The sequence below is a fragment of the Polyodon spathula genome, chromosome 35 (assembly GCF_017654505.1).
Source record: "Polyodon spathula isolate WHYD16114869_AA chromosome 35, ASM1765450v1, whole genome shotgun sequence".
Lineage (NCBI taxonomy): Eukaryota > Metazoa > Chordata > Actinopteri > Acipenseriformes > Polyodontidae > Polyodon > Polyodon spathula.
In genome coordinates, this window is record NC_054568.1 from 4,419,709 (window position 1) to 4,447,481 (window position 27,773).

The 27,773-nt window shown below is 41.6% G+C and overlaps 1 protein-coding gene and 1 long non-coding RNA gene across 7 annotated transcripts; one reads left to right on the forward strand and one right to left on the reverse strand.

The window, feature by feature from the left end:
* Window positions 1-357: 357 nt before the first annotated feature.
* On the reverse strand, window positions 358-26,985 carry dhx34 (DEAH (Asp-Glu-Ala-His) box polypeptide 34). 5 transcript variants are annotated; one of them, XM_041234453.1, is made up of 24 exons: window positions 26,421-26,985; window positions 25,148-26,105; window positions 24,297-24,608; window positions 23,337-23,591; window positions 22,617-22,719; window positions 22,325-22,542; window positions 21,816-21,990; window positions 21,135-21,328; window positions 20,601-20,702; window positions 19,243-19,494; window positions 18,568-18,741; window positions 17,903-18,008; window positions 17,304-17,410; window positions 16,504-16,764; window positions 14,936-15,112; window positions 14,391-14,538; window positions 13,924-14,053; window positions 5,456-5,501; window positions 4,007-4,134; window positions 3,440-3,465; window positions 2,598-2,633; window positions 1,601-1,700; window positions 1,322-1,381; window positions 358-662 (listed from the first exon to the last, which is right to left on the reverse strand). In XM_041234453.1, the coding sequence occupies exons 2-18, from the start codon at window positions 25,868-25,870 to the stop codon at window positions 5,456-5,458; spliced, it is 3,483 nt and encodes a 1,160-aa protein (XP_041090387.1). In that variant the 5' UTR covers window positions 25,871-26,105; window positions 26,421-26,985; the 3' UTR covers window positions 358-662; window positions 1,322-1,381; window positions 1,601-1,700; window positions 2,598-2,633; window positions 3,440-3,465; window positions 4,007-4,134. The 5 variants fall into 5 exon arrangements, 3 of the variants coding, with proteins under 3 accessions (XP_041090387.1, XP_041090388.1, XP_041090389.1); XM_041234454.1 differs by lacking the exon at window positions 5,456-5,501; XM_041234455.1 differs by lacking the exons at window positions 358-662; window positions 1,322-1,381; window positions 1,601-1,700; ... (2 more) ...; window positions 4,007-4,134; window positions 5,456-5,501 and having other exon boundaries at window positions 13,631-14,053; window positions 26,421-26,984.
* LOC121303692 lies at window positions 7,154-10,717 on the forward strand. Of its 2 annotated transcripts, XR_005947856.1 has the most exons (5): window positions 7,154-7,533; window positions 8,090-8,257; window positions 8,920-9,098; window positions 9,753-9,797; window positions 10,554-10,717. It is a non-coding gene; the product is annotated as an uncharacterized LOC121303692 (long non-coding RNA). The 2 variants fall into 2 exon arrangements; XR_005947855.1 differs by lacking the exon at window positions 8,090-8,257 and having other exon boundaries at window positions 7,165-7,533.
* Window positions 26,986-27,773: the final 788 nt, after the last annotated feature.

A 27,773-nucleotide genomic window follows, 5' to 3' on the forward strand; every position in this document is an offset into this window, starting at 1 on the left:
ACATATTTATAAATACACCGCCCTACCCTCGTTCTGGACACGTGGCACGCAATCTCTTCAGCCCAGAAAAATGAAGGGAAAGGGGTACTTAATTGAAGTCTTTAAAATCATAAACAGTCTAGATAAAGTTAACCCAAGACACGATTTCAAATTTAGCACAGAGAAGAACACGAGGGCATAAATGGAAGCTGCATAAAAGTAAGTTTAGAACAGAAGGTAGTTATTTAGAGTTATAAATGAACGGAATAGCCCACCAGGTGAAGCAGTAGGATCTAAAATGCTAGGAACATTAAAAAAAACATATATACACGGATAGTGTTCCAGTTGTTGAAATAAATCCACAAGTGTGGTCAGATGTAAGTGGTTCCCGTGATGTGGTCTTTATTAGAGTAACCAATTACAAACCAGAAATCAAGTGTGGGGTGGAAACCACAAACTAGGAGGACAACAATAACAAATTAACAAGCTCAAAAAAGAAAAACAAGCAATGACGGCACACAGATGACTCAAGTGTTGCAGAACGGTTTCAATTCAAGACTGCAAAGTGCTGTTTTTGCAGGTCTACACGCGGCTGGATTAAGCTATGCACTGAAAGGGGTAGCCTTGCTTTGCATCCTTTTCTTTTCTTCCTTGTCCTTCTGTTCCTTGAGTCCAGCTTTAGGCTGAAAGACAGGAGAGGGATGCATGAAGTACCCGTGTTCAGGAACACTGGTTTAAAACATCATCCGTACGGAGTTTAATTTGGAAACACGTTGCAGACCAGTCCTGAATTATCTATCAAAACAACTGGCGGAAGAGGAACAGAGCAGAGCAGAGCTTTGCGCTCCTGTAAAATTGCAATTGCGTAATTTTATGACTCTGATTTTTTAAGAACACTGAATCGCTGATGTGTATTTTGAAGTATTTTGAATGCTGCCTCTTCCTGTTGCAAGTCAGTTTGAGTCACAATGGGTAAGACTGAAGACCTGACAGCTTTAAAGAAATCAGATTGCTTTCTGTTTCCAAAACGGCAAAAATGAGGTATGATGTTTAGCTCAGAACATTCTCAAAAAGGTCACCTTCAGCTAGGAATGACCCACCTTGTTACAAAACAGTTTAAGCAACTTGCAGGCTATCCTGGTACCCAATGAGAGTCTAACCCTTCATACCCTGACACAGTATAAGGAGTATAAGGTAAACACAGAATTAACTATTCATGCTGTTGTATCACACAACCACTTGGGTTTGCCACTATCACTATCGTATATAACTCCTGACAACAGGTTTGGCTCTGTGCGATGCGGTTTGCAGACACTTCCAGTCAGACGTGAGCAGAGCTTACCTTTCCTCCCACGTTGTCGTCTGACAAGCTGGAACTGGAACTAATGTTTGCTTTTGCCTTCTGCGGACAGATTAGAAAGAGTCAGAAAGCAGTTCTTGTTATCTTACATCAGCGGTTGGTAGAAGACTGTGGGCTGTTCACATCAATAACTCTGGATACGGCTGGCTATATATTTAACAGAATCCACCCAACTTAATCTACTGAAGATCCAATAATTTCCCCTCTCTTTACATTCACTCTTTAGAATAAAAAGCTGCTGCTTCAACAGAGTATCCTTACTCTGCTCCTGTCCTTTCGGGGTCTGTCCTTTCTGGTCCTGTCCTTTCTGGTCCTGTCCTTTACCCTTCCCCTTGTCCTTTGTCTTGTGCTCTCCTTTGCCCTGAAAGACAGAACAGGAATAAATGAAGCACCAGTGGTAAAAGGGAATATAATCTATGGTATTACCAGAACAGATTTCATTTACAACCCAGAGCCATTCATTTTAACAATGCATGTAGAATATGGTACAGGAAGCTGAACTAGACAAGCTGAGATCCACTCCACGAGACAGGGATCAAAATGCACGCTGAGAGCTGCAGGAACTTCAAAATCCTCATGTTGTGCCAAGTGGGTAAAACATTTCCAGTCATATCGGATTACATCAGACAAGGCAACAGAGGTCTGATCAGGGTACGGTTCCAGCGGGTTTGAGTTCATGAGAGTCTGCCGTTACTTTATACAAGTGAAAAGAGGCAGAACCAAACCTTTTCATGCACGTGTTCCACCTTGGGTTTTTAAAACACAACTAAGCTGCTTTGGCATGGTCTAGCCTTTAGTCACTTCCCTAACCTTCACTGGCTTCATAATCAATTTCAATGGGTTCAGCTTTTCACTGCTCGCAATTGTTCTGAAAAGGCTCTGGTTTGAATCAATGTATAAATCCAGGAGCACTTGCTGAGAGATATTAAGATGTGAAAATAATGCTATCTCCTTCCACTGGAACGTGCTTCCTAAGACATGTTCTAGTCCTCTGTATCCCCTTCAGTCACTGTGTGCTTAATTGCACCATGTTGAGGTTTCTGTCTGTCTCTCTATCTATTTTATAATGTTACTTGTTCAAAGCTTTGGCAGGGCAGCTTCTAAAACTCCACAGAGTTCACACAAACCGTTTCACAATTTCTATGCGATTTAAAAACCCATGACCGAACAGGAGATTTATCATTGGTGAGATGCTACTCACGTTTGCATTTTTATTAAAGGAAAGGTAACCTATTGACTGAATGAGATGTGAGCTTACCTTCCTGCCGCCTTCGCTATCTGAGTCAGATGAGTCCTGTTGGTCAAAGCAAATTTTACATGTCAAGGTAGATTTCTTTGAATGCGAGTCTTATATGTAGGAGTTCTCACAGGAGTCAACACTTTTATTACATATCTTTGATCTACTGAAGCGCTTCAAATGAATTTCATAAAACAGCCGTGTAGCTTCACTTGCTAAGGTTTTGTAGGTGTTGAAAAATCACATTGTCACGATTTAACCCTTTCAGCCCTGGCGGGGAGTCAAGGGCCCTTGATCTTATCTTGGCGCTGTTTAGAGTTCTTCAAGAACCGACACGGCTTTAAAGTCCAATTTACCAACATATATGTAAACATTTTTTTTAAGGATTTGTCCTGTTCTCATATACTATACCCAATAAATGAGTTACTTTTTTAAATGATATAACCTGATATCGCATTCTTCAGCCCGACAGTAATAATGGAGGACTGAAAGGGTTAAATGCAATGCGCCCAGCACAACACTCTTCAAAGGCAGGTCATAGCGGGTTTGGAGGAAAACGAGAACAACGCAATATTGCTGCAGCAGAGCCCAGAACCCATGAGAATGAGTGCAGAGAGAAGGAAGTGTACAGCTGTGGACAAACTTCCTGCATCACTGAGAATTTTAGCATTGAGACATAATTTTAAATAAATAAATAATTAATAATCAAGTTAAAAAAACCCATTTTGTGGGTGAATTTGATTAGCGAACGCTCCAGACTAAGTAAAAGGGAGGTAGCTGGTATTTTACTGCCAGCTGCAAATAAGCGTTACTATTTCAATACAAAACTACAAACATCACACAAACAGCATGGGCTCACTTACCTTTACCTTCTTGTCCTTGTTTTGTGCTATAGGGTGTCAAGCAGAGACTTGGTACCATATATATATATATATATATATATATATATATATATATATATATATATATGGGGTGTGTGTGGGTGTGGGTGTGTGTATGTGTGGGTGTGGGTGTGTATTTTACACAATCACAGCTTGTGTTATTGTCACATTGCTATTTATATACAGTGTTAATCGTGAATAACAACACATCCTAAGCGAAAGTAGGTGTGGTCGGACATCTCTGCCGTGCACCGGGACTGGACTGTCTCAGAATCCAGTAGCGTATGCTAACGGTCTGTACTTCATTCCATTCGAGTCTGCAATCACCAGCACTCTAAAGGCATATCTGATGCAAAATATTATACATCAATTTCCATAGAAATGTATATTAAAATGCATCCTTAACATTATAAGAAAAGACCATTATTAAAGAAACTAAAACAACTCTTATTTTAAATGCGCAATGACAGCTAATGAAAACAGCTCGTCTTTGCTTCTTCGCTATACAAAGGGATTATTCTGCAGTATAGAAATGTATATCATTATTACCGTCCATTTTCAGACAGTCTTTTCCGGTGATTCTCTTAAGCGCTCGGTTGGTTGTGCTTGCTCTTATCCTCAACAGCAGTTTGGCAGCGACTCTCTTATACGGCTTCAGCAATGGGTGTGGATCTTACCTGTGAACAGGTAAACAGGTTGCGACACTGCTTAACTTTTTCATTAAGGCAGCCTGATATGCGGGCATCTTATATGATCGCTTCTTATGAGGCTAGGAGATATGTCATGAATATATATATATATATAATGTATCCAAAACTAATTCAAATAGGTTTTTTTTTTTTTTTTCCGACTTCTTTCAATTAAACTGTTGGAAAATATATTTCTGTTACATTAATAATGTAAAAACCAACAACAACAAAAGGCAGCTCTAGTTTTAATTCAAACCGAACATAAACAGCGATTGGAGTTAAACTGACTTAGTTAAGGCAGAATTAAGATGAAACTATTAGCAAAACAGGTTCTGACATGTTTGCAAATAACACCTTTGACACGTCTGTATTAAGCTAAATCTGCTTTGTTTGTAGACTTGGCGCCCTATATGCTACTTTTAGACTTTCCTGCAGAATATTTCGCAATTTTTGAATGGCAAGATGTTTTCAGATTTGCTAAACTAGTCACAACATGCGAAGGCCTCTACATTGTAACTTTCTCGATCTCTGTTTTTTTTTTTTATTTGGCAACGAAAGATATTATTGAAGCGCGGGTTTTTTGCGCGTCATTGTTTTTTTTTTTGTTGTGTTTTGAGATCTCTCGTGCTTACCTGAAGTTAAAGGTTTGTTGACATAAAGTAATTTAACATTAATTTTGAGAAAAATACAGGAGAAAAATCTGTCCCGGGAGACGTGTCCAAAAAACGTGAGAGTCCCGGCAAATAAAGTAGGCTTGACAGGTCTGATTACTGTAGACTGCTGCACTGACTGTCTCCCATTGTGCATACTCTTCCCTCGGGGGTTTTGCAATGGGCGTAGATCTGATCTAGAGACAGTTAAATGTGTTGTGCAACCTCTTCCCCTCTGTTCTTTTAATGCCATCCACACACACACCTAGGGCATGGGATCCTGACAGTTTGCTTCTTTTGCATTCTTCAAAATGGTGCAACACTTGCTACTCAGTGGAAAGAGGCAGTACATGTTATTGAAGAGCTCCAGTGTTCAATAACACCTTTCCTTGCCAAAGGAAAAAGATCGAGAAAGTTGCAGAGACCTTTACACGTTGTGACTAGTTCGGTAAATCTGTAGACATCTTCCCACTCACAAATTGCAAAGTATTCTGCAGGAAAGACTTTAGTCGTTTCTATTACAATTTCAACATTGCTTTAGAATGTTTTTTGAATGAAAAAATAAATAAAAAACAAAAAATAAACAATATTAGTTATTTTTTTACAGCCAACAGAATAACAACAACAAAAAAAAAAACATTTAAAACAAATTACATTACCTAATGGGAGGGCCGAGTTTGAATGGATGAACACAACTGCTTCCATCTGGGACATGATAAGAAGTTTACAAAAACAATTATTGCAGGGTAAGTAGATTTGGTTTTACAAAACAAAATGATTTCTCTCTACTAAGCATAGTGCGCAATGCATCAAACTGTGTGACTGATATCTGCATTAAATCCCCAAGGTTAATACATCCAGGCTGTGTGATCAGTAATATCTTACTATATTATCTATGCAGTCCAAATCCCAAGAACGATATATCCAGGCTGTGATATCAGTAATATCTTACTATATATATCTATCTACATATATATATATAGATATATATATATATATATATATATGGTATTCTGCACGCCACAGGTGCACATTACTTAGCTTTAAAAGCTACCAGTTCAGTCTGTGTTGGCAATTGTGCTATCGTATGATTTCTACAACATATAAATCACAGAAAACGCTCCTGTAATAAACCGAATTTTAAGTTTTTGCCTGCCAAAAAACCAAGGTCTTAAAGTTGACTTCCTCCCTCCCCCTCTCCCTTACTGGAATCTGCCCCAGATGCTAAACTTTTGGCCACAGCTGTACACATATAATGCCAAAACACAATCTGTTGCAGTCTGCACAAAATGAAATCGCCACCACACCCATTCTGCCTCAGGTGCAAACAGTGAGTTGTGGGATTTGACTTAACGCTCTGCATTAACAACCTACAACTCTCCCCTTTGCATTTCTCTGCCTTTATGAAGGTGTATACACATTTTAAAATTTTATGTTACATACCAGGAGAGCTCTGATATATATATATATATATATATATATATATATATATATATATATATATATATATATATATGGTATGATACTTTATTCTCACGGATCTGACATAAAACATGTATGGAGTAAAGATTAGGATTTAGGATAACCAAGCGTACTTAGTTACTCTTATCTATCACAGTGTTAAATTAATCCACTCAAACAGGATCATCACAACCCTGATTTGGTACGTTGCAATCTTGTTTAGTCTGAGTTAGCAGATGATCTGCCTGTGATGATTGACTGTTGGTATGCTGCTGTAACAGGGATTAGAAAGCGGACTAAACCTGCTTAATCCACTAGTTAGACACATCAAGTGGACTAAATTTGGTACGTTACAATTTCACCCAATTAGTTTGGTAAACATGTCGTCAGGGAGCAAAAACAAACAGAAAGAGCAAATCGGCTGTTTGGAGTTGCTTTTCGTTCACTGATGACACCCAAATAAAACTAAAATGCATCACATGCAAGTACAGTCTGACAACCTTGCAACTGCACTTTCCACCCTGAAAGAAAAGATTTAGCTTAATTGGTACATCCAATAACCCATGTGGTCCTCCTTGATCAACAGGGTGCTGCGACTAGGGGTGCTGGTACCGAAAGCAGCATGCTTTCCGTCAATACACAGGGGTTGACAGTTTTGTTCAATGGCTTTCAGAACCCCTACATTAAAAATTGTTCCAGTGCCACTGGGCCAGAATGTCTGTCTTGGAACCTTTGTAAAAAACCTTTATATAACAAATATATATATATATATATATATATATATATATATATATATATATATATATATATATATATATATATATATATATATATATATGTTATGTTACTTTTAAGTTGTTTTTGTTTCTCGAAATGATTTACATTTCTGGAATTGCCCTTCCTACGTGATATACAGATGCCAAACAAAAAGGGGGCAGGTTTAATTTCTAGGTAGACTGTAATAAGCAGTTTAAACTGATTTTGTGTTGACAATATCACCGCTGACTGAACTGTGTAGCTGGATAACATTTTCTTAAACAAACTGATAAAAGTAAAGCGGGTTGTATTTTTTATTATTTTTTTTTTTTAATCGCAAGACAAGCGATCTATCTTTTCCTTTCGCTGCTCAAACCGGATCAGCTCTCCCCAATGACAGATTTGGCGAAAGCCGCTTTGTTGTCCAGAAGGCCCTGGGAGATCCGGGGGGTAAATTAGAGAGACGTTCCCGACAGCAGACGTACGAGAAGCGTTTGTAACTCGCGCTTCAGCACCGGAGGTAAGAAAAATGCTTCGTGGCGGATACCCTTTGCACCGAGACGTTTGTGATTACACTGTTGAGATAATGCAATTAGATTTGAGAATAATTATCAGCTGGACATTTAAAAAAAATTTAAAAAATCTCCGTCACAGCGTCTGTTGTTGATATAATTAATTGAATGCGTTTACTTGCGTGCGTTGGCAGTGGCTGGGGTATATTTTATAAAACCACTAGTCCTAATTAGATGAAATTATCCACTAAATAAACCATTGTCGCATCCATTGCAGTGTGCTTCATTGACATGCGCTAAAATAATGAAACCTACACTTAAGTTTGCAAATAACGAGGTACGAATATCCTTAAATTAAAACGGTACTCCTGGACATAAAAGACTAATAATAATAATAATAATAATAATAATAATATTTAGCTAAGGTGTAGTTAATGTTATTGTAAATGTGCTATCAGTCAGAAGCATTCTAATTATTAAGGCGATGTACTACAGCCTAGTGAGAAATGATACATAAAGTCCCTCGAGTTAGTAATTAATGTTTTGTATGTTTCTTTTTTCCAGGCCTTGTTGTATAGGAAACAAAGGGGTTTATTCGGTGTTGCATGCAGTTGCGCGTACTATCTGCTTTTCGTCAGTGCATCACACTATTCGTCACCGTGGCACCCTATCTGCAGTCGAAATTCGCATCCACCCCTCCATTGACAATCAAAAGATGCACCTCCGCTGTTGGTAAACACAAGTAACTCGATTAAGCCAGTTTTTACTGGCAACGATGTTGGTGCACAAAATAAAACCTTAAAGCTGCCAATTAACATTTATAAACTCAAGGCCTTTCAGCTGACATCAGCATTGGTACTGTTCCAAATGAAACCCCAGCAAAAGCTGCTGGCAGAATCTCTTATACTGTCTCCAGTCACTGTTAAATAAATGAGCCTATTTGTTTACTTGTAGAAGTTTGTAATTTTAGCTCACCCTTCAGTGAAAGACTTGACGTTTGTTTTGCTTCCTTGAGTTGGTGCACGATTCTAGACTTCTTACCAGACTACTGCTAGTCCATTACTGCATGACTTTGGCCATTTTGTACTTTCACAGATTACTGCTACAATTATCCTTTCTCATTTTAGTTTTATTTAGTCTCTCCCCCCCCCACCCCCACGACTGCCTGGTTTTGCTGTAGGTGAGACATTTCTCAGACTTAAGGAATGGAAACGGCTAGCCATTTGCTGGAGCCATTTCACTACTAAAAATGGCAGCCCCTCTTTTTTTATTAAAAAATAATGTGCAGTATAACAGAATTTAAACACTATCTCTGTAGCTTGTAAAATGTTATCCTGCATTAGCCAAAATGTTTGGTCTACTTGTCTCTCCTCCCTCCCTCTCTTTGTGTGTAGACCCGATACTTCACTGGCAAGTGGCCCTGAGCCGACCCTCCAGCAAGGATGGTGTGTGAGCTGTTCCTCCTGTCCTCCATCTGGTTCCTCTTTGTCATCTTCTGGATGGAGACCATCAGTGTCTGGCTCTTCTTGTGCAACTTCTATCAAGACCGGGCCTTCTATCACTGGGGAGATGGGTGAGTGGCAACCAGACCTGGGTTTTATGAGCTGTACATAGTGGCTGTTGGTTTCAGCAGGGACTTTTGCTCAGTCTCCTCAGAAGTGTAGGGGTGGCCAACCCTGGTCCCGGAGAGCCGTAGTCCTGCACCTTTTCTGGGTGTCTTTAAATCATCAATACTTTTTTAGTGTTGACCAAAGAAGGAAATAATTATTTAAATTAACTGAAAAACCAGGTGGAATGAAAAACAAGAATACCCTGCAGCTTTCCAGGACCAGGGTCGATCACCCCCTGTAGCAGTAGATGCATTCTCGCAGCGCTTATTTTGAGCAGCTTTTGAAATTCTTTCATCTGATTAGCTGGTTCCTGAAGAAGAATGTAGCCACAGTTCTGCAGCTTCACCTCAGTCTTTAGGGTTTCAATTCTTTGAACTTGGTTAGATCACTTACAATACGGGACCATCAGGTATTCAGATTCACAGACTTGCTTTTAAGAGTGTGCTGGTTTGCAAAGAAGGAGTTCGCGGCACAATACAAACACCTCGACTGTCCCTTGTTGTCATCTATAGAAAGTATTATTATTATTTAAACTCCAGTATAATCTAGATGGGAGCCCTGGCATTGTTGGCTTGACCGTTGTACTGACTCCCACTCTTTCTGCTTTTTGTTTGCAGAGTTTTTGCAGATGACCCAGGACACATGCTGTACATGTTTGGAAGGTGAGATCCATTTATGTATTCACAGAGCAGGGGTAGAACAGTAGCAACCATGCAGTGTACCACTGGGTACTTGTGCTGACCAAGAACTGAATGTGCATTGAGACCTGAGCTTCTCCTATGCTCATTAGAGCCCTTTCCACACTGGCATGCTCTACCTGGGTCAGGACCCGGCCTCATGCCGGGGGGTTGGCCTAGGCGACAGACGCAAGCACACAATGCGTGTATCAATGCCCTGGAAGCAGCTTGTTACTGTCGCTTCCATCCAAGCGTCTCTGGATTGAACCATCGGCCTCAGTGTTGATTAGAGCAAATGTTTCTACATCCCTGCTGCAATCTGAGTCATGCTGTGTCTCAAGCAGCAAGAACCCAGGTACGACCCAAGTACACATTTTCACACTATGCATAGAGTTTTTGCAGATGAACATTACTGTACATTGTGACCTGGGTAGCCAGAACCCAGGTTCAGACCTGGGTAGGAGTGCCAGTGTGAAAGGGGGCTTAAGAGAAAGGGTGCTCCCTCCAGTCCAGGAGGGAGGGCTTGAGGCATGGAGACTGAACTGCTCCTTCACCACCAGAGAGAGAGAGAGAGAGAGAGAGAGACTGTGCATTCAAGCAGGTTTACAGAAGCGTATTCTCAACTGTGCTACACAGATGAATATGGAGGACTTCTGTTTTCTTCTGTGCTACCAATCCAGCAACTTATGACTGCAAACAAACTATGGATTAAAAAATTGTCATCTTTTTCTTTCACTGCAGGGTTGAGGGCTCTGTACGATCGCAAACATGAAGCGAGAAGACAACTGAAGGAATAGAAAGAAAAAAATCTGAAATACATTGCAGTGTATATAGCATTACCGGCAAACAACAACCCCCCCCTGAGATTTGTGAAATCGGGAGCTTTTTTTTTTTGTGGGGGGGTGGGGGGGGGGGGGGGGGGGGGGGGGGGGGGGGGGGGGGGATCAGTATGGGATTTTAAGCCCCTCTGTAGGAGTTTAGAGTCACCAGGAGATGTTTTGGCGTTGCAAATTGTACCACAGTGGGCGGTTTTGTCGTGTGTGATTGATAACACTATGCAACACAATTTTTGTTCCTGGGTAGTATGTGTTATTTCCTAATTGCTTATGCCTCAAAAGTATAGAAAATGGCTATTATTCCCCATAAACTTTGCTTTTGTGACCAGGACAGTGATATTTCAAAATATATAGTGATATTTACAGTATAATCGTAAATCTCAAAAAACTACTCACTTCTAAATCTTTTGTAGTCATTTTTGTATTACTTTAGTATAAATACATGTTAATTTGGATTCATATGTTGTTTTTTTCTGACTTTATGTGAACAAAAAGACACGCATTTGCCTGTTTTCCCATGGGAAATAGTGATATTTTGAAATATCACTGTCCTGGTCACAAAAGTAAAGTGTGTGGGGAATAATAGCCATTTTCTATACTTTTGAGGCATAAGCAATTAGGAAATAACACTTACTACCCAGAAACAAAAATAAAAATAAAAAATTGTTACACGGTGTAATGCATTAAAATCATTCAGTTGAAAATACACATGCAAACCCAGTATTCTGTTCAGAATAATCTGAATTTCTGAATGCGTTTTTTATTGTTGTGTATCTTTCACACGTGTAAGCTTATAAAACAAATTTATTTTTTAAAAACCTGTAGATCATAGATACCGAGATTGCAGGGAGGATTGTGGATTAGGGCATGGCTACTAAAAACATAGAATTGAGAATTACATTTTTATTCCTAACAGTATTGGAGGAAAAACTTGACTTGAAGGGATCTGCGCAACAGGGCATCACATTTGAGAGAACAGTTTGAGCAGTTTGGCCATTTTAACAACCTGGAAATACAGCCCCCATCCCTCTAAACACAACATTCCATTTTAAATAATTCTGATCTGAGAAATATTGGGAATACTAGTGTTGGTTTAAAAACATATGATGAAGAAACAGGGTTGTTAAAACAAGGCCAGAGCAGGATTTGGGATTGCTTTCCCTCTACAGATGCACCACAACAATTTTGTTCTTTAGACTAGACAAAATGCAAAAAGTGTTCAGTCTAGTTGGAAGGTATAACAGATTTCGATTTCTTTTTTGACAGGCTACAAAGCCAGTCTTCAAGGAGATGTGGGGGCATCTTCTGAAAGCAATGGTTAATTGTACATATCTAAGCAAAAGAGAATTAACTAGTTTACCAGCGTCTTTGAGGTCCAGCACGCATGGCAGTTTTGTTTCCTGTGTTTTTGGGTGTAAATTTTCAGTTGTAAAAATAAAACTTGCACCCATTGATGGTATACCTTGCATGCTGTGCGTTTTCAGTTGACATCAGATAGACACTTTACAGAATTGCTTGGAATAAATGTACAATTCAATTAACCTTTTTTTTTTCTTGTAATTTTGTCAAGCCTTTGCGGTCCATTTATTCAGGGCTTGTCAGGCGCATCAGGTCCGACTTATTTTCACACGCGCCGTTTAAAATATTTTTTTTCAGAGTAAAACAGGTTTAAAAGGCATTGAATCGCAAGGACACCCAGTACTGTATCTCCAGCCAAGCCCCCACCCCTTGTTCACTGTATTTTTCACATACCTCTTTATAGACATGCATACTGGTAAATCCTCACCTGATCACTCGACTTATCACCAAACTCCTCAGTCGTGCGATCCAAGTCACTATTTTATTGCTACAACATCTCAAAAAGCTCAGCAAATGTCAGTGATATTCTTTGAACGCTAGATGCAGAAGCAGCTACCTCCTTTGTTATGTCTTATCTCTGTAACGCATGGGGCTATCAGATACGCCCTTTCTTTCGGCTTCATTCGGCACCTATCGGTCTCTGTCATCCAAAAGTTTTCTTGGCTTTTTCCGGAGAAAAAATGACTAGAGACCCGTGCTTGACGTCTTTTTGATGATGTCGGACTGGAAAGGGAAAATTGTAATGTCGGACCTGGTCTGACATAGCTTTAAAAACGGATTACAGCTGTGTGAAAGTGGTGAATCCCTCATTGTTTTCAAGTAACTTCAGAAGTATACCTACTTACTGCTACATAAAGATCAACGTTGTTGCCCCTTGTGTTTTGTTCTACTGTTAGGCATTTACAAAAGTAGAAATATAGTGGCTTGAAATATTGTGTAGGTGCCAATTTGCGTAAACGTGGGTTTAAACCCAGAGGCCTTGCATGAAAACAGTCAACGAAACTGTATCGTTAAAACTGCTCATAATAAAATGTAGTCAGAAAACTAGTTGAAATAAAATACAGGACTTGTAAAAACTAAAAAATCTAAAATTATTTAAAAGAATACAAAAAAAAAATCTATTTTTTAAAAGGACTTGGAATATGAAGTCCAGCATTCAGGAATGGCGGTAGTTATACTGTGTATAACTTTTAAAATTCTTCAATTACAAATTAGTTCCCGTACCTCACATGGAATTTGATTTGTTTTGTAATTATTTTTGTAAAGTCTGTGTGTTTTTTTTGTTTTTTTTTCATTGAAACTTTAATGGATTGCAAAACATAACATCACAGTGAATGTTTCAGTCTCCTGTACAGAAAAAGGTAGGGTACCAGTCTATAAGCATCTGTAACACACTACAGAACATTTTTGGTTTCTGTACTATTGGTCCACTTTATTTGGAGAAATATTTGTTTCCATTTAAAAAAAAAAATATAACACACAATTCCTTTTCTGTATCTGATATATGCTTTGTGTTAAGCAGTGCTAGAATAAAAAAAGCTCCCAAACATTTTGTTTCTCTTGTTTTAACCTACTGAAGTGGTATTTACTCTGGTATTAAAAAGTACAAGTACAGGGTATTGATTTCAGTAATTGTTGGTGAATTGATTTAATGTAATGCAGAATCTAAAGCACATTAAATATGTTTAGGACTGTTTTAACACCCTCCACCTGCACCAGTTTTATTAAATAAATAAAAAATAAAAAAAAAACTTGAATGTAAATCACAACAGAAAGCGAGGACAGGTTTTGTCTCTTACACAATTACCTTGGGAGAAACGAAGCACTCATTAACAAAGTTTTAGGATTCCCCTTTCCCGAGCTTGTGATTTGACGTGAATTGTAATTTGCTTCCAGAGTCTCACTGAATAACTCACTGGTGCTGCCTCCTGTGTTTCAGTATCTCCGTGGAGGTGAATTCAAAGTCCTGGTCGCACACATCACAATGGTACTGCCTGTGAAGGGCTGTTGAGGAGCTGGGTTTACTGCTGGGCTGCTCCAAGACATCTGAAAGAAAAAACAAACTGAAACTCAAGTTACCTGTTTCCTCAAAGCCACCCAAATCCCACTCGTCAATCAAAACTAATCACCACTTGATGATTATTTGATAGCTATCTAGTAGAATCCATATTCCGGTCAAAACTTGTGCTATTCATTTGAAAGTTCAGTTCAAGTTTTGGGTCCTATTTTTTACATACAGCCAACAAATGTAATCAATTAAATAACGTATAAGGATAACATTAACAAGTTCTTCGAGCCAATATAAATGGGCTTTACGATTAAGGCAAAACACTTCTTAAATAAGTAAACCGCTAATTTATAAAAGAGATTTGAGGTTATTTACCCTCCTTCTCCTCCGGCTGCACTTCTCCGGGCGGCCTGCAGGTGGCCTCATGCTGCATGCGCTCCAGGGGGGTGAGGGGCATGTAGAGATCACAGTGAGGGCAACTCCAGAAACTCCGCAGGCAGTCTCTGTACAGATCCTTAGAGCCCTGCGCTCGCAAGAAAGAGCAGAGGAATTCAATTTAAGCTTTGTGGTACTGTACAGGCAGTCTGTTTCACCAGTCGAGAGGTTTTCACAGCATAGTGGCAACCATTTGGACTAGACCAAGTTTCTAGAAGCATGCATTTGACAGCAGCCATCACCTACAGCCAACAATATTGGAGCTACTTGTCTATCCTCAAATCGAGCAAATGGCTGTTTTTTTGTTTGTTTTTTTAAATACGCATTTCACTCTACCACACTACTGCACTGAACTAGTTCTCTTGCTATAAAAACTGTCTTTCAAATAGTGTCCTGCTATGGCTTGTGCATGGTTTGCTGTGCACTGTAGTATGACATAATAGAGAATGTCAGCCAGGCAGTACCCCTGGTTGCCTGGTACTCACGCTAAGGCAGTTGTAGGTGAAGAAGCTGGTGACTTTCAGCCCTCCTTTCACTGGGTCCGGCTCTGCGTCCGCCGAGGGGAACAAGCTGGCGAGGGCGGGCAGACCGGAGTCGGCTTGCGGTCCGATGTAAAGGTTCTGGGACTCCAGGCCAGTGAGACGCCGCAGGCTGTAACTGATCTGCAGAGGGAGCGGAGAAGAAACTGATTTGCCAATTCCATTTAAAAGTTGACAGCAGAACATTCCAGTGTGTTGAATCTGTAGCACTGCAGGCTGCGTCCTGTCCTGTGCTGTGCTGCTTTGTTCACCCATCTGAGATCGACAGAACTTGAAACCTGATAAGCTACACCTATGCGTTTTTAACTTTGTACCTTCTCTTCTGAAACCTCACTGTGAGTGTGTTCTATTGGGTGTTATGATAAACCACTGGATGATGTATTTTAACGATTAAAAATATAGTAATTAAAAATAGTGCTGGAACAAATATCAAAACGAATATTTTTTTACATGTATTTTTTTTTTTTTACAAAACTTGTATTCACTAAAAATGACAAAACTACGATTTAAATATATATAATAAATACATTATTTTTTATATATATATATATATATATATATATATATATATATATATATATATATATATATATATATATATAACACATACACACACACACACACACAAGACCAACACAGCAGCTCTTCAGCCTCTATTTCAAAGTTGTACACAGCAAAAAGTAAACAAACCAGATTATGCGTGCGCACGTATAGTGATCTCTAGGGAAAGCCATCTCGGTCAAAAAAATGGTTGTGCTGCCTTTGAACGAGTCAGAATCTCAAGAGACAGAAAAAAGGCAAGACCGTCTTGAAACTTGCTGGAAATGTGCAGTGATATATATATTTTTATATAGCTTGTATACTGTATATTACATATTTTTCTTGCAACTTTGTTATGTGGAATGTAATAAACAGTGAGTTTTGTTCACCTTCATTTTACCACGCCATTTCCACGTTTGTTTTATTTGAAGTGTTTAAAGTTAAATTTCAGTTTTCGTTTGCTTGTTCGGCTACAAAAAGGCACAAGTAAATCTCATGTTATTACTTTATGAAAACGTGTTGATGGCCGCTGTTTACTGTGAAGAAACGCCTATAGCAAGGAATGAAAAAAATAAATAAAACATGTCGACTTTATGTACTATTTATTTCAGGAATAAACAAAACAACATTTAACTTGAACTGCTGTTTGGCATCCTTTGTTTTGTAGTTCATTCACTGGGGTAAAGCTAGTCCTACAAAACGCATTCTTTACTCTAGACATATTAACGTGTTGCATAATGTAACGTCTTGCTGTAAAATAAAGGTATACGCACGGGCCACGCCCCTGTGCTGTCTCTGCCTGCGTTCTGAGCAACACAATGGCTTTTATTACCCTTTGAAAAATTCACATCACACGTGTCTGTCGCCACTGGTGTGAAAGCTATCGCATGACAAATCGCATCGCGTCCATTGTGAACAGACCTCGATCTCACTGCTCTGAACCCGTCACCCTCCAGGGGACAATAAGCCGGTACCTCTGTGTAGAGCAGGAACTTGAGCAGTGAGTCAGCCAGCTTGGCCACGTCTTTACTGCGCACCCCGGGCCCCTCGGAGCCGTGCCGGCTGCCCAGCTGCACGTTGAGGAGGCGCTCCCAGCTTCCACGCAGCTGTAGAGCAGAGGAGAGGGTCCGCAGGGCCGCTTCCCCATCACTGAGCCCGAGCTCCAGCCAGCCATCCACCACGATCCGGGTACAGTCTGCATTGGTGTCCAGAGAGCGGGCCACTAGAAGCAGGGTCTGACAGGGGGAGAAGGCATTGAAAGGAGACTTCTAGTCTAGTCACTGAATTTACTTAGCTTCTTTTGTTTAGTCTTTCTAAATGTAACACTGTATGTTACAGTTATGGATCAGATATATCTTACTGCAGACCTGGGGTCAATTACAATTGTAATTGCGGAATTTGTAATTTGTAATTGTAACCCTAACACACTCCAAAACCAATACTCTGCTGCCCAACACACAAAACAGCACGTCATCACACACAATCCTTGCCTGCGAAGGACACATAGTTGTTTTCAGTTCGGATGAATATGAAGTATTTTTTCCGATTGTAACAATGTGCTGCCATCTGTGACTGCAAAAGACATTCTGCACAAAAAGTGCAGAGTTTTATAAAATGTAACTTCTCTCAGTATACTCTCTAGCATACCAATTCCAGTGTTTGCATCACCCTATAGAATTAGCACATTTTGCTTCACGAAGCAGAATGAAACCTGCTGAATGATGTTACGTTAACATGGTGAATTATACATCGCTTTGTAATTTCTGTTACACACCTGCAATGCTGGGGAGCGGACACAGTTCCCGATATACGGCTTGTTGGTCTCCAGCAAGGACACATACGCCAGGATCTGGTGCTTACAGCTCTCTTCTTTATCGGGACCTGTGCAGAAGATGAACATCCAATGACTGAGAACGGTCCCTTCATATACCTCTGTGCAAAATAGTTTTTATTTTAATGATTATCCACAGTCAGGGGAGTGCAGGTTCGCGTCCTGGATATGCAAAGTCGCCGGTCTTCACTAGGGATTCCGGAGGGGGCTTCATGTTTTGCCTTGGCGCTCGCGTGGGTTAGAGAGGCAAAACTGGCAGGGACTGTTTCTCCTCATCCCACATCCAGTGGACCCTACTGGCCAGATGCCTAGTGAGCTCAGAGCGGACACTTGCAGGGCTGTCTTCCAGAGCCCAGTAGCTTGCCGACATCCGCTCTCGAGTTCCTGGCTGTAGAAGAGGAAGCTGGCTCGGTCGTGGGATCGGAGGACGCCCACTGAACCTTCAGTTCTGCCGATCAGCCGCATGGGGGAAACATTGGGCACTAAATAAAAATGAAAAGCCTTGGGTTAGAAAATGAACATGCTGTAATATCTAGAGGTACCTGTTTCCTTTATCTCGTGTTCTTGGATATGAAGCACCTCTGGATCGCTGGCAAACACACTGGTTGGGTGAATCACCACGCCCTGCTTGCTTCGCGTGTGAAAGATCTGAGTTTAAAAAAGGAAAAAACAAAAAAACGCATTACAAACTACAACACAAGTCATTAATGCATTTGCCTGTTATAAAGATGCAACCTCATACTGCTAAAACTAATAACAGAAGCATTTCGATTTGGACAGTGTAAGGAAACTAATTCATTTGACATCTGCAAATTAGTGCACACAATACCAATTGCTATGTCAGTTTCCATTTATTGATTCCAATATTCAAGTTACGCTTCTATAGCTTAAACACTTATTGTTAGACACAACAAATGTGGCACCTAGTTTTAAAAAGGAACGAGAGAATGATCGGTTCCCAAATGTTCTGAAAGCAAGCTCAGGTACGGCGATGGTCTGTCGTCAGGCCAGGGTTCAGGTAGCTTGTCTCGTCACGCTCTGAAGCGCCTCTCTAATAACTCCTGCCTAACTGCGTGTGTGCGAAGCTGAACTTAGTGAACTTGGCTCCCACTGTTCTCCGAACTTCAAGAACGCAGGAAGAGTTCTTGTTGAAACGTTTAAGCTGCTAGTGTACAGTAAGGACAGCAGCCCTGCCGCCGGTGCTGACCTGGTCGGAGTCCTTGCGGTTGGCGTTGTGCTCGTCGGGCAGTGCCAGCTGAGGGTAGAGCCCCCTGCACAGCACCAGCTTGAGCAGAGCCTGCTGGCGTCGGGACAGGTCCTGGCTGGAAACAGCAGCCTCGCGCAGCTCCGGCACGCTGTGACGCAGCTTGAACTTCACGTCCTGACAGGCAGAGAAGAAGAAAGAGCCTCCTTTAGAAAACAGGAAAAGCAAAGCACCCTTCCTGCCAAAATACTCTGAAGAACTGGGGAATTACCCTCTTAACCACAGCAACTCCCCAAACAGCTCCTGAGAACTGAAGGTTCAATGAGCATCCCACGATCTCATGACCAAGCCAGCTTCCTCTTTTACAACCAGGAACTCGAGAGCAGATGTCAGCGAGCTACCAGCCTCTGGACGGCGAAGGCCAGCCCTGCAGGAGTCCGTCCGAGCTCACTAGGCGTCTGGCGGGTAAGGTCCGCTGTAGCCCCTGCCAGTTTTGCCTCTCTAACACACGCCAGCGCTAGATCTAACCCGACCCTGCGCTTGCCTGACTGTATGACTCGCCCTGCACACCACACAGACGGCTGTTTACCACGTCATCCACTCAGGGACCCCACACCAAACCAACAAGCGTTGCTGACGCTGCCTCTGTCCAGTCCTTTCCAGTAGCTCTGGCCTTACCTGGATATCGACAGCGCTGGTTCTGGAGTCTCTGTCATTCCTCCCCCTGCCCCTCTCCTCATCGCTGGAGGATCCGGACTCCTCTCCCTCCAGCCTGAGCACTTTGCGCTTGCCGCTCTCCTGCTTCTCGTGCTCTCGTTTCAGCCGGTGGAGCTGCTTCCGCTCGCTGTGCCTCTGTCGGCGCTGGTAGCTGTCCTGCCTGGAGGAGGAGCTGCCCTCTGTGTCGATCAGGCTGTGACTCCGCAACAACTCCTGCAGGGAACAAGCAATGTGCTTGGAATTTTTACAACAACTTCAATACATGTCATCTCAACTTTAAGGTCTGGTCCCTGGGTGTAAAGCAACTTGGCCGAATCCAAAGGACCAAACGTGCAGGACTGCAATACTAGAATCAAACTAGCCGTTTAAAATATGAAAGGCTCAGTTGTTTCTTTATTTTGAAATAACAATGCCTATTTTCTTTAACCCTCTCAGTTCTGAATTATTTTTGTCGAGCTGAAGAACAAACTCATTTACTGAGTATACATGAGAACAGAAACTTTTTATATACATTTTTTTTTTTAATATAGTACTCTGGCCAAAGATTTTGCATCACTCTACAGAACTAAAAAATGTGGGCTTCATAAAGTTGAATGAAACCTGCTGAAATAATGTTACGCTAACAGACTGAATTACATACCACTTGGTATTTTTCCAGATACTTTACAAAAAACTGACAATTGACAAAAAAAAAAAAGTGAAATTTTGAAATCTAAACATGAAATACTGCACTGCTGTTATGGCTTCAGGTAGACTTCTGCGGCATCATTTTATATTTTCTTTGATTACATGATGTTAAATAAAAGATCAAAATTATGTTCATAGAGTTTTTATTATTATTATTATTATTATTATTATTATTATTATTATTATTATTATTATTATTATTATTATTATTGCAATCCTAAAATTCTTGGTGATGCAAAACTTTTGGCCATGCAGGTAGCTGTACATCAATTCTGCATTTGTATATAAAGTCATGCGTTTCACTGTGTGATGCTACTGTGGATAAAAACATTAACTACTGAGCAATGAAAAAGATGTACACGAAGCACTAAACTACAGGCAATCAGATTCTAAGATTACCACGAAGGTTCAGAAAGGCCAGCTGTTTTTTTTTAAATATATATATATATATATATATATATATATATATATATTATATATTTTATTTATATATATATATATATATTACACACACACACGACTTCAGGCTGGGAGCTTGGACCCCTGTGAGGTTCCAACACATATTAACATACAGCGCCAAGACGTGGTCTAGAAGGGTTAAAAGGGAACAAGGCGGACTTGGTCTCTCGTACCTTGAACTGGCGCCGCAGGTTAACCATCTCGTACAGCCGCTGCTCCTCCAGGCCTCGCCGGCGACACCATTTCCGCGAGGTGCCGCCCCTCTCCGACTTCACCTGCCAGGATACGAGCAAGCGGCACACAGAGGATTGAGAATGGGGCGGGGTCCCCAGTGTGATAAAAACATAACCCGCATTTAAAACGCACATTTATTTTTTATAATGGCTCCAGTGAATTTAGTATTGCCCCTACATTGTGTAACACAGCACCCCGTGTAGTTCAGGATCACGCTGAAGGACAATGGTAGGGATTACATGGCACGCTGTTTAGGAATTGCACTCTATACACTGCCGCAAAACTTTCTCATAGCTTGCACAATCTTTTTGCAAAAGTTGGGGTTGGCTGTATTTTGCTCCTCTCCTGAGCGGATCAGATCCAACTGCTCAATGCTTTTGAAGGTCTTCTTTTGACCTGCAACCTCTTTTAACTACTAAAGCCCAGCAACGCTCGACTGGATTCAGAACTGCAACAAATGCGCGATGCCTCACCTGCACCCACTCGTTGAAGGCGTTGAGCAGGGTGAAGGGGTCGCCCTGGCTGCTCTCCAGGGGCTTGCGGGCCGTGGCGCAGTCCGGATTGTTCTGAGCGCTTCTCAGGAAGGGAGATTGAACACTGAGCGCCGCTGCGATGGTGAGGACAGGCTCCACCACGCTGAACAAGCACCCCAGGACCAGCATCTTCCCTATAGCAAACACAGCAGCACGCCAGACAATTGAGAAACAAAATACAAACTTACAGCCGAGAAATAATTCAGCACTGTCTGTGCAGCAGCAGTGTATTGGTTATTTTTGCAGCCTCATAATAGTGGCGATGCATGGTGCGCAAGTCTAGTTTTAGATTAGTACTGATGAGATCTAATCGCCGCTGCATATCTGTCTTTTTATGACAGGTGTTAGATTTTAAATTTAGGATTAAACGTGTTTAAAACATTTAGGTCTGATTTCACAGACCCCCTGATTAGCACTAATCTTGGACTGCTTTACTGAAGGTAACAGGAGGTAGTCCATGACTAGTGCTAATCAGGGTCTGTAGAACTAGACTTTAAATGTAACATATTAAGAGTGTCACCAATGAGAAAACCCGCTACAAGAGCCCTTCACTGTTACATAAATGACCGCAACATCTCTGTGTATAAAATCGCTTCTCCTGATTCGACACTAAGCCCTTACCGACGACCACGTCGACCGGTAGCTCAGCGAGCAGGCTCCCGATGGGGGTGAGCTCTCCCTGGCTATCCAAAGCGCCCTGCTCCCTCAGGTAGTGGAGGGCAGTCTCTATGCTGGAAGCTGGGGGAGGGTCGATGAAGGGGAAGGTGCGCGGGTCCCCCAGGTTCATACTCTTCATCTGCAGACAGAAACAGGCGAGGAAAAGTTACATTTGTGTAACAAAAATAGAAAGTAAGAAGAAGTAGTCTTGGTGGTCCAGTGATAAAAGAAAAGGTCTTGATACCAGGAGGTTCCCTGTTCTTCCCAGCTCAACCACTGACTCACTGCACCCCGAGCAAGACACTTAACCTCCTTGTCCTCTGTCCTTCGTATGAGAATTAAAACCGAAGTCCTACTGGAAGTGACTCTGCTGCAGCACTTGCTGTTGATGAACAGTTCACCCCCTAGTCTCTGTAACTCGCTTTGGATAAAAGCATCAGAGTATTGGATGAAGCTGTGGATCACCTGCCTACCTGTAAGACGAGGGAGTCGAGAGCCACCCTTTGGATCTCTGGGATGGGGTAAGGGGAGAAGGCTTCATAATCGGACTCTGCGTACAGCCGGTAGCAGACCCCCGGCCCCGTCCTCCCCGCTCGCCCCTTCCTCTGCTCCGAGCTGGCCCGGCTGATCCAGAACTCCTGCAGCCGCTGCATCTTAGCCTTGGGGTCAAAGCTCATCTCCTTCACCTTCCCTGTAACACAGGCAGCTTTATAATGGTGCTGTTACAACACTATTGGGAGCGAAAACACAGACTTCACTGTTTACCTGAATCAACCACAAAGCGCACCCCATCTATAGTGACAGATGTCTCTGCGATGTTGGTTGAAATGATGCATTTCCGAACCCCTGGGGGTGAAATATCAAATACCTAAAGGAGGGAAAAACAAAAGGTTTGAACTGAGCATTTGCCTGTGTAATTCAGTGGTTTCACCTCTATTTAGGTGATCCTCCCCAAAAATGACCCACATTTATTGCTTATACTGGATCAATTCCTTGGTGTCTGATTTCTGCGTTCCTTCCAGACGAATGATATCTATAATGATCTAAACAGTAATTCCATTGTCATAAAACTTATAAGCTTCAGGGATGGAAAACAGACTCTTATTGCATAGCAGTGTCACCCATTCCAGGCTTTAATACGAGTTTGATTATCCAAAGTTTATAGGTAACAAACTCAGGCGTCTTTTATTAAACTCACAGCAAAAGAAGCAAAGGTGCAGAAAGATGGGCCAGGCGAGATAATTCCTGTACTGAAGTTAAGATTTAAATAACCGCTAACCCTAACCCAGACCTTATACTTAAGGTTAGGGTTTGAGGTTAGAGTTAGGGCAGCGGCTTAAAGAGAACATTTCATGTGTTTCGAAAAAAACAAGTGGTTGTTCTGCACCAAGTAACGCGCGAAAGGAGTGTATCAAACTGCTATCCACCCCCATGCTCGTTCCGATACGTTTCAATGTGGAGTGGTCTCATGTATTTCTAGCTCACCTTATCCTGGTCTGTCACGGACAGAGTGCTGTGAAGCGGCAGGACGATCCAGTTGCGCGTGTGCGTGGCGTAGGTCTGCGCTGCCTCCAGGACGGTGGAGATCTCAGAGACTCCGCTCAGGAACAGCAGCAGGTCCCCACGCTCCTCTGGGGGGTAGGTGTGGTCGATCCCCTGCAGGACACGCAGGTAAGGCCGGGGGTCCAGCTTCTCAGAGCGGGAGGGCTGCTCCTCCTGGGGAATGGGCTGGTAGATCACCTGCGGACACACACACACAAGCCAGCATGAGGTCAGACAGAACATTGGTCTTAACCTTTTCAGTCCTGGTGGGATCTCAAGGTCAGAAATCACATTGGAACCTCACGGGACTCCTAACTCCCATTCTGAGCTTGTGTGTAAATATATGTATAACATTTTCTTTTATCCTGTTCTCATGTATACTCGATAAAAGGAGTTTATATTTCAGTTAAATAGTAACTGTTTTTAGTGCTCTGGCGTAAAATGTAGTTTAGTATGTAACATGCAAATAAGACTCCCATTGCATAGCAGTTCGATCCAACCCTGATTTAACTATGAGTTTAATAAGACACACCTGAGCGTGTTCCCTATACAACTTGGCTAATCAAGTTTGTATTAAAATAATTAGACCTTTTTAATGGTTTTCAGCTTTTAAACAATTGCAGATTTCAAGTTAACTACACAATTTTATAAGCAAATTGAAATCTGCAACTTTTTAGGAGCGAACAAATAAAAAGGTCTAATTAAGCACATTAGTTCAATTAAGTGTTTATTTAAGTAATTGTCAACTCAGCTGGAATGAAAACTAGTCGACACAGGGGGTCCCCCGGGACCAGGATTGGGAAACCCTGCTCTAGAGAAAATTAAACAGGGGGGGGGGGGTTATCAAGTTTTTCCAGGACACCCCCCACCCCACATGCGCCACCACCCAGGCACGTGTTTCACCTGTATAGGATAGAGCCGTCCTGGGACCTGTATTACGGGGGCATTGCCGAAATACTTGGAGAACAGCTTGATGTTGATGGTGGCAGACATGAGGATGATCTTGAGGTCTGAGCGGAGGGATATCAGGGTGCGAAGGACGCCCAGCAGGAAGTCGCAGTGCAGATGCCTCTCGTGCACCTCGTCCACGATCACCACCTCATACTGCGGCAAGGTGGTGTCCTGCTGGATCTGCCGCAGCAGCAGGCCTTCTGTCAGGAACACCATCTTGGTGGCAGGGGTTCGCGTTGTCTCAAAGCGAATCTGGTAGCCCACCTGCAGCGAAACAAGACGCATGCTTACAACGCTAGGCTGGGGGACTGAAGGGACAGTATACATCTACGGCCAAAAATTTTGCCTCACCCAGACTTTTAGGATTGCGACAACTTAAATAAAATAAACTAAGAATATAACTGCTCTTTTACTTAAAATCATGTAATCAAAGAAACTTTAAAATGATACTGCAGAAGTGTACCAGAAGCTATAATAGTCATACAGTATTCCATGTTAGATTTCAAAATGTCACGTTTTTTGTTAGGTATACGATATGCAATTCAATATGCTAACTTAACATTATTCAGCAACATTTTTGTTCAACTTCATGAAGCAAAATATGTTTATTCTACAGGGCGATGAAAAACTTTTGGCCATAGCTGTACTGTTTAGGGAAGGCAGTTCAAAAAAAGTGCCAGTCACTTTTTATGAATTATTACTGGTCACAGATTCACAATTATGAGTGATCAAAGTTATATCAACCATAAGTGGAGTTCTCTGCTATTGAGTGGACCCTTGAATCTGCTGGCCTGTTCACTCACCTTGGATCCGTACTGGTTCAGACTCTCGAAGCTCACTCTCTTAGCCAGGGAGATGCAGGCAATGCGGCGAGGCTGGGTGCAAGCAATGTGGCTAAAGCCAGCGGACAGCAGATATTGGGGCACCTGTGTGGATTTGCCACAGCCGGTATCCCCAGCTACCACCACCACAGGGTTAGCCCTCACCATATCCACAATCTTGTCCCGGTACTGAAAAATGGGCAAGTTCCTTTGCTCCTTCTTAAGTTTCGCCAGCTTGCCGAAACTCTGCTTTTGGGTGAAGTCTATGAAGTGGAGCAGTCCCAAGCGACAAGCGGATACCTCCTGTTTCCCCAGACCTGTCTTTTCTTCCCTTCTGTGCCGGCTACCATGCCGTTCTTCGATGTCCTTGGTAAGCACAGATAAGTTGATCCGGTACCTGGGGTCATATTCCTTCGGCAGCCCCAGATCGACAGAGCTTGCTTTCTTTTTCCCTCGGTCCTGTCCCCGTCCCTCCTCGTCTCGTCTGTGCTTGCCGCTCTTGCTGTCCGGCTTGCTGGCACTGCTGCCCGCTGCCTCCCTCTTCTCCTGGAACCGCTGGAACCTTTCAAAAAACTTCCAGAACTCCTTGTGTTCTTCGCTGCTCGCCCGAATATAATCCTGCTCCCTGAAAAACACCTCATCTAACAGTGCTCGGTTATGAGGGTTATCCCAATCCCAACTCTCGCTTTCCCTACTTGAATGCATTTTCAAAGACAGATGTGTCAGTGTCCTGATAAACTTTAGCTAATGCTTGGACCTACTAAAAGTGGTAGTGGCAAGCACTACATGCAGTCCTGTGACACAGTACCAGTAAGATCCAAGCAGTTGTACTCACTAAACAGATAACACTGGCGGTAAGGTACCGTTACTTGCTGTTATACAAGTCAGAACTGACAACCTGTATTTGTTTGTGTTACTAAAAGCTATGTAGAAACAGCACCTGCAAAGACAAAAAAATAACCAAAGTTATCAACAGCGGTATCTCTTCTGTACAACACTCAAGCAAGCATGACGAACTTCTCTAGATAGTGACTGTAGCAATAAAGGAAACCAACAATAAATAACCGCAACATCTCACAATTAGGGTCCGTTTAAATGGGAATTGAAATGTACAGTTTATTCAATAGCTGTTTTCATAACAACAGCCATACGCTATTGTTATTACGTCGTCCCCTATTATTATTATTATTATTATTATTATTATTATTATTATTATTATTATTAACAGAGGGAAATAACTATTTTGTTTACTTACTTTGGCATGTGTGCTTAGTTATAATTATTTCCAGTACAGAATCAGACTGGATTAGTTTTACACTTGCAATACAGCACGTTTTGTGACTGGCGCGACTAACAACAATAGCACACCCAGTTACAAAAACAAGAGAAAAAAAAAACCTTTCATACCAGGTTCCAATCTACAGTGCAGGGCATATTATTACAATATTAATTCACCCAGCTATGCGTAGCACCGCATTTCTGCAATACCGATAACATTTTCATTTAGTCTTTATTCTCCGTATATATCAACGTCTTGTTAAACTGTATTAAAATCACAACATTTCTTTGTGCTTAATAACCCCGCTTGCTAACCCGCCGTTTCACCAAACTCCCAAATCCAGGAGTCGGTCCGGAATAAACTACGTGAGCTAATTAAATCCGACGGACAGGAGGCAGTGACCGCTGACGGGAGAACTGAGGGCGGCAGAGTATTCACTCCCAACCCGCGGATTGTAGTCACTTCCAGGCCGCACGTCAAAAAGCGTGATGACGTAAAAACAACTTTAAAGGACGCTATCCAAAGCTTGCGTGGGCTGCAATGCATCTAGTCGAGTTGCAATATTACGGGTATATTATCTGGGTTTTTTTTATATGTTAAGACCCATGCAAACTCGTTTTGCGTAAGGTAAAACGTGGCAAGCCGTGTACTGGGGAAGTCAGTACTTCAGTTTTAACACAACACATATGAACTCATCACAAGACGCTATAAAAAAAAAAAAAAATCTGTTTTTCCCCCAACTCCACATTGCTCATCGGTTTACCTTGTCCGTGTTGCCCTCATAGCTGACAAGGGGTAAATGTTTGAGACTGTAGTGTGCTTGTGTAGACCATTTGGGATAGGAATTCACCGGCTTTTTCCACTTTCTTTTTTTTTAATGCTTCAAAAATGTACACAGACACCTTTGAAATCTCGACAAAAGTTTTCTTTCAAACAATTTTTTTTTTAATAACAGCGATTCCCCCAAAAACATGTGTTCTTTTTTTAAAAATAAATTGGCTTAATTTAATGCTTAAAAAGAAAAAAAAATGCAATATTTCACTCTTTTATCCCCCTCCCCCCCCCCCAGAAAAAAGAAACATTTGGTGAATAACACTGGTATTTTTTTAACAATGCATGGTAAATTTATTTTACTTCTTATGCTCATTGAGAGGTTTTGATGGAAACATTTTTTTTTTCTTTCGTCACTGAAATATAGAAATCCATTATGGGATTCATTGAACCACTGTAATTTCTCATGCTTCACAATGGATATTGAAGCTTATGGTTGCTGTCTGAATCATGTATGAATATCGCTGTATTTCAATGCAAATGGAGCATATTTTGAAC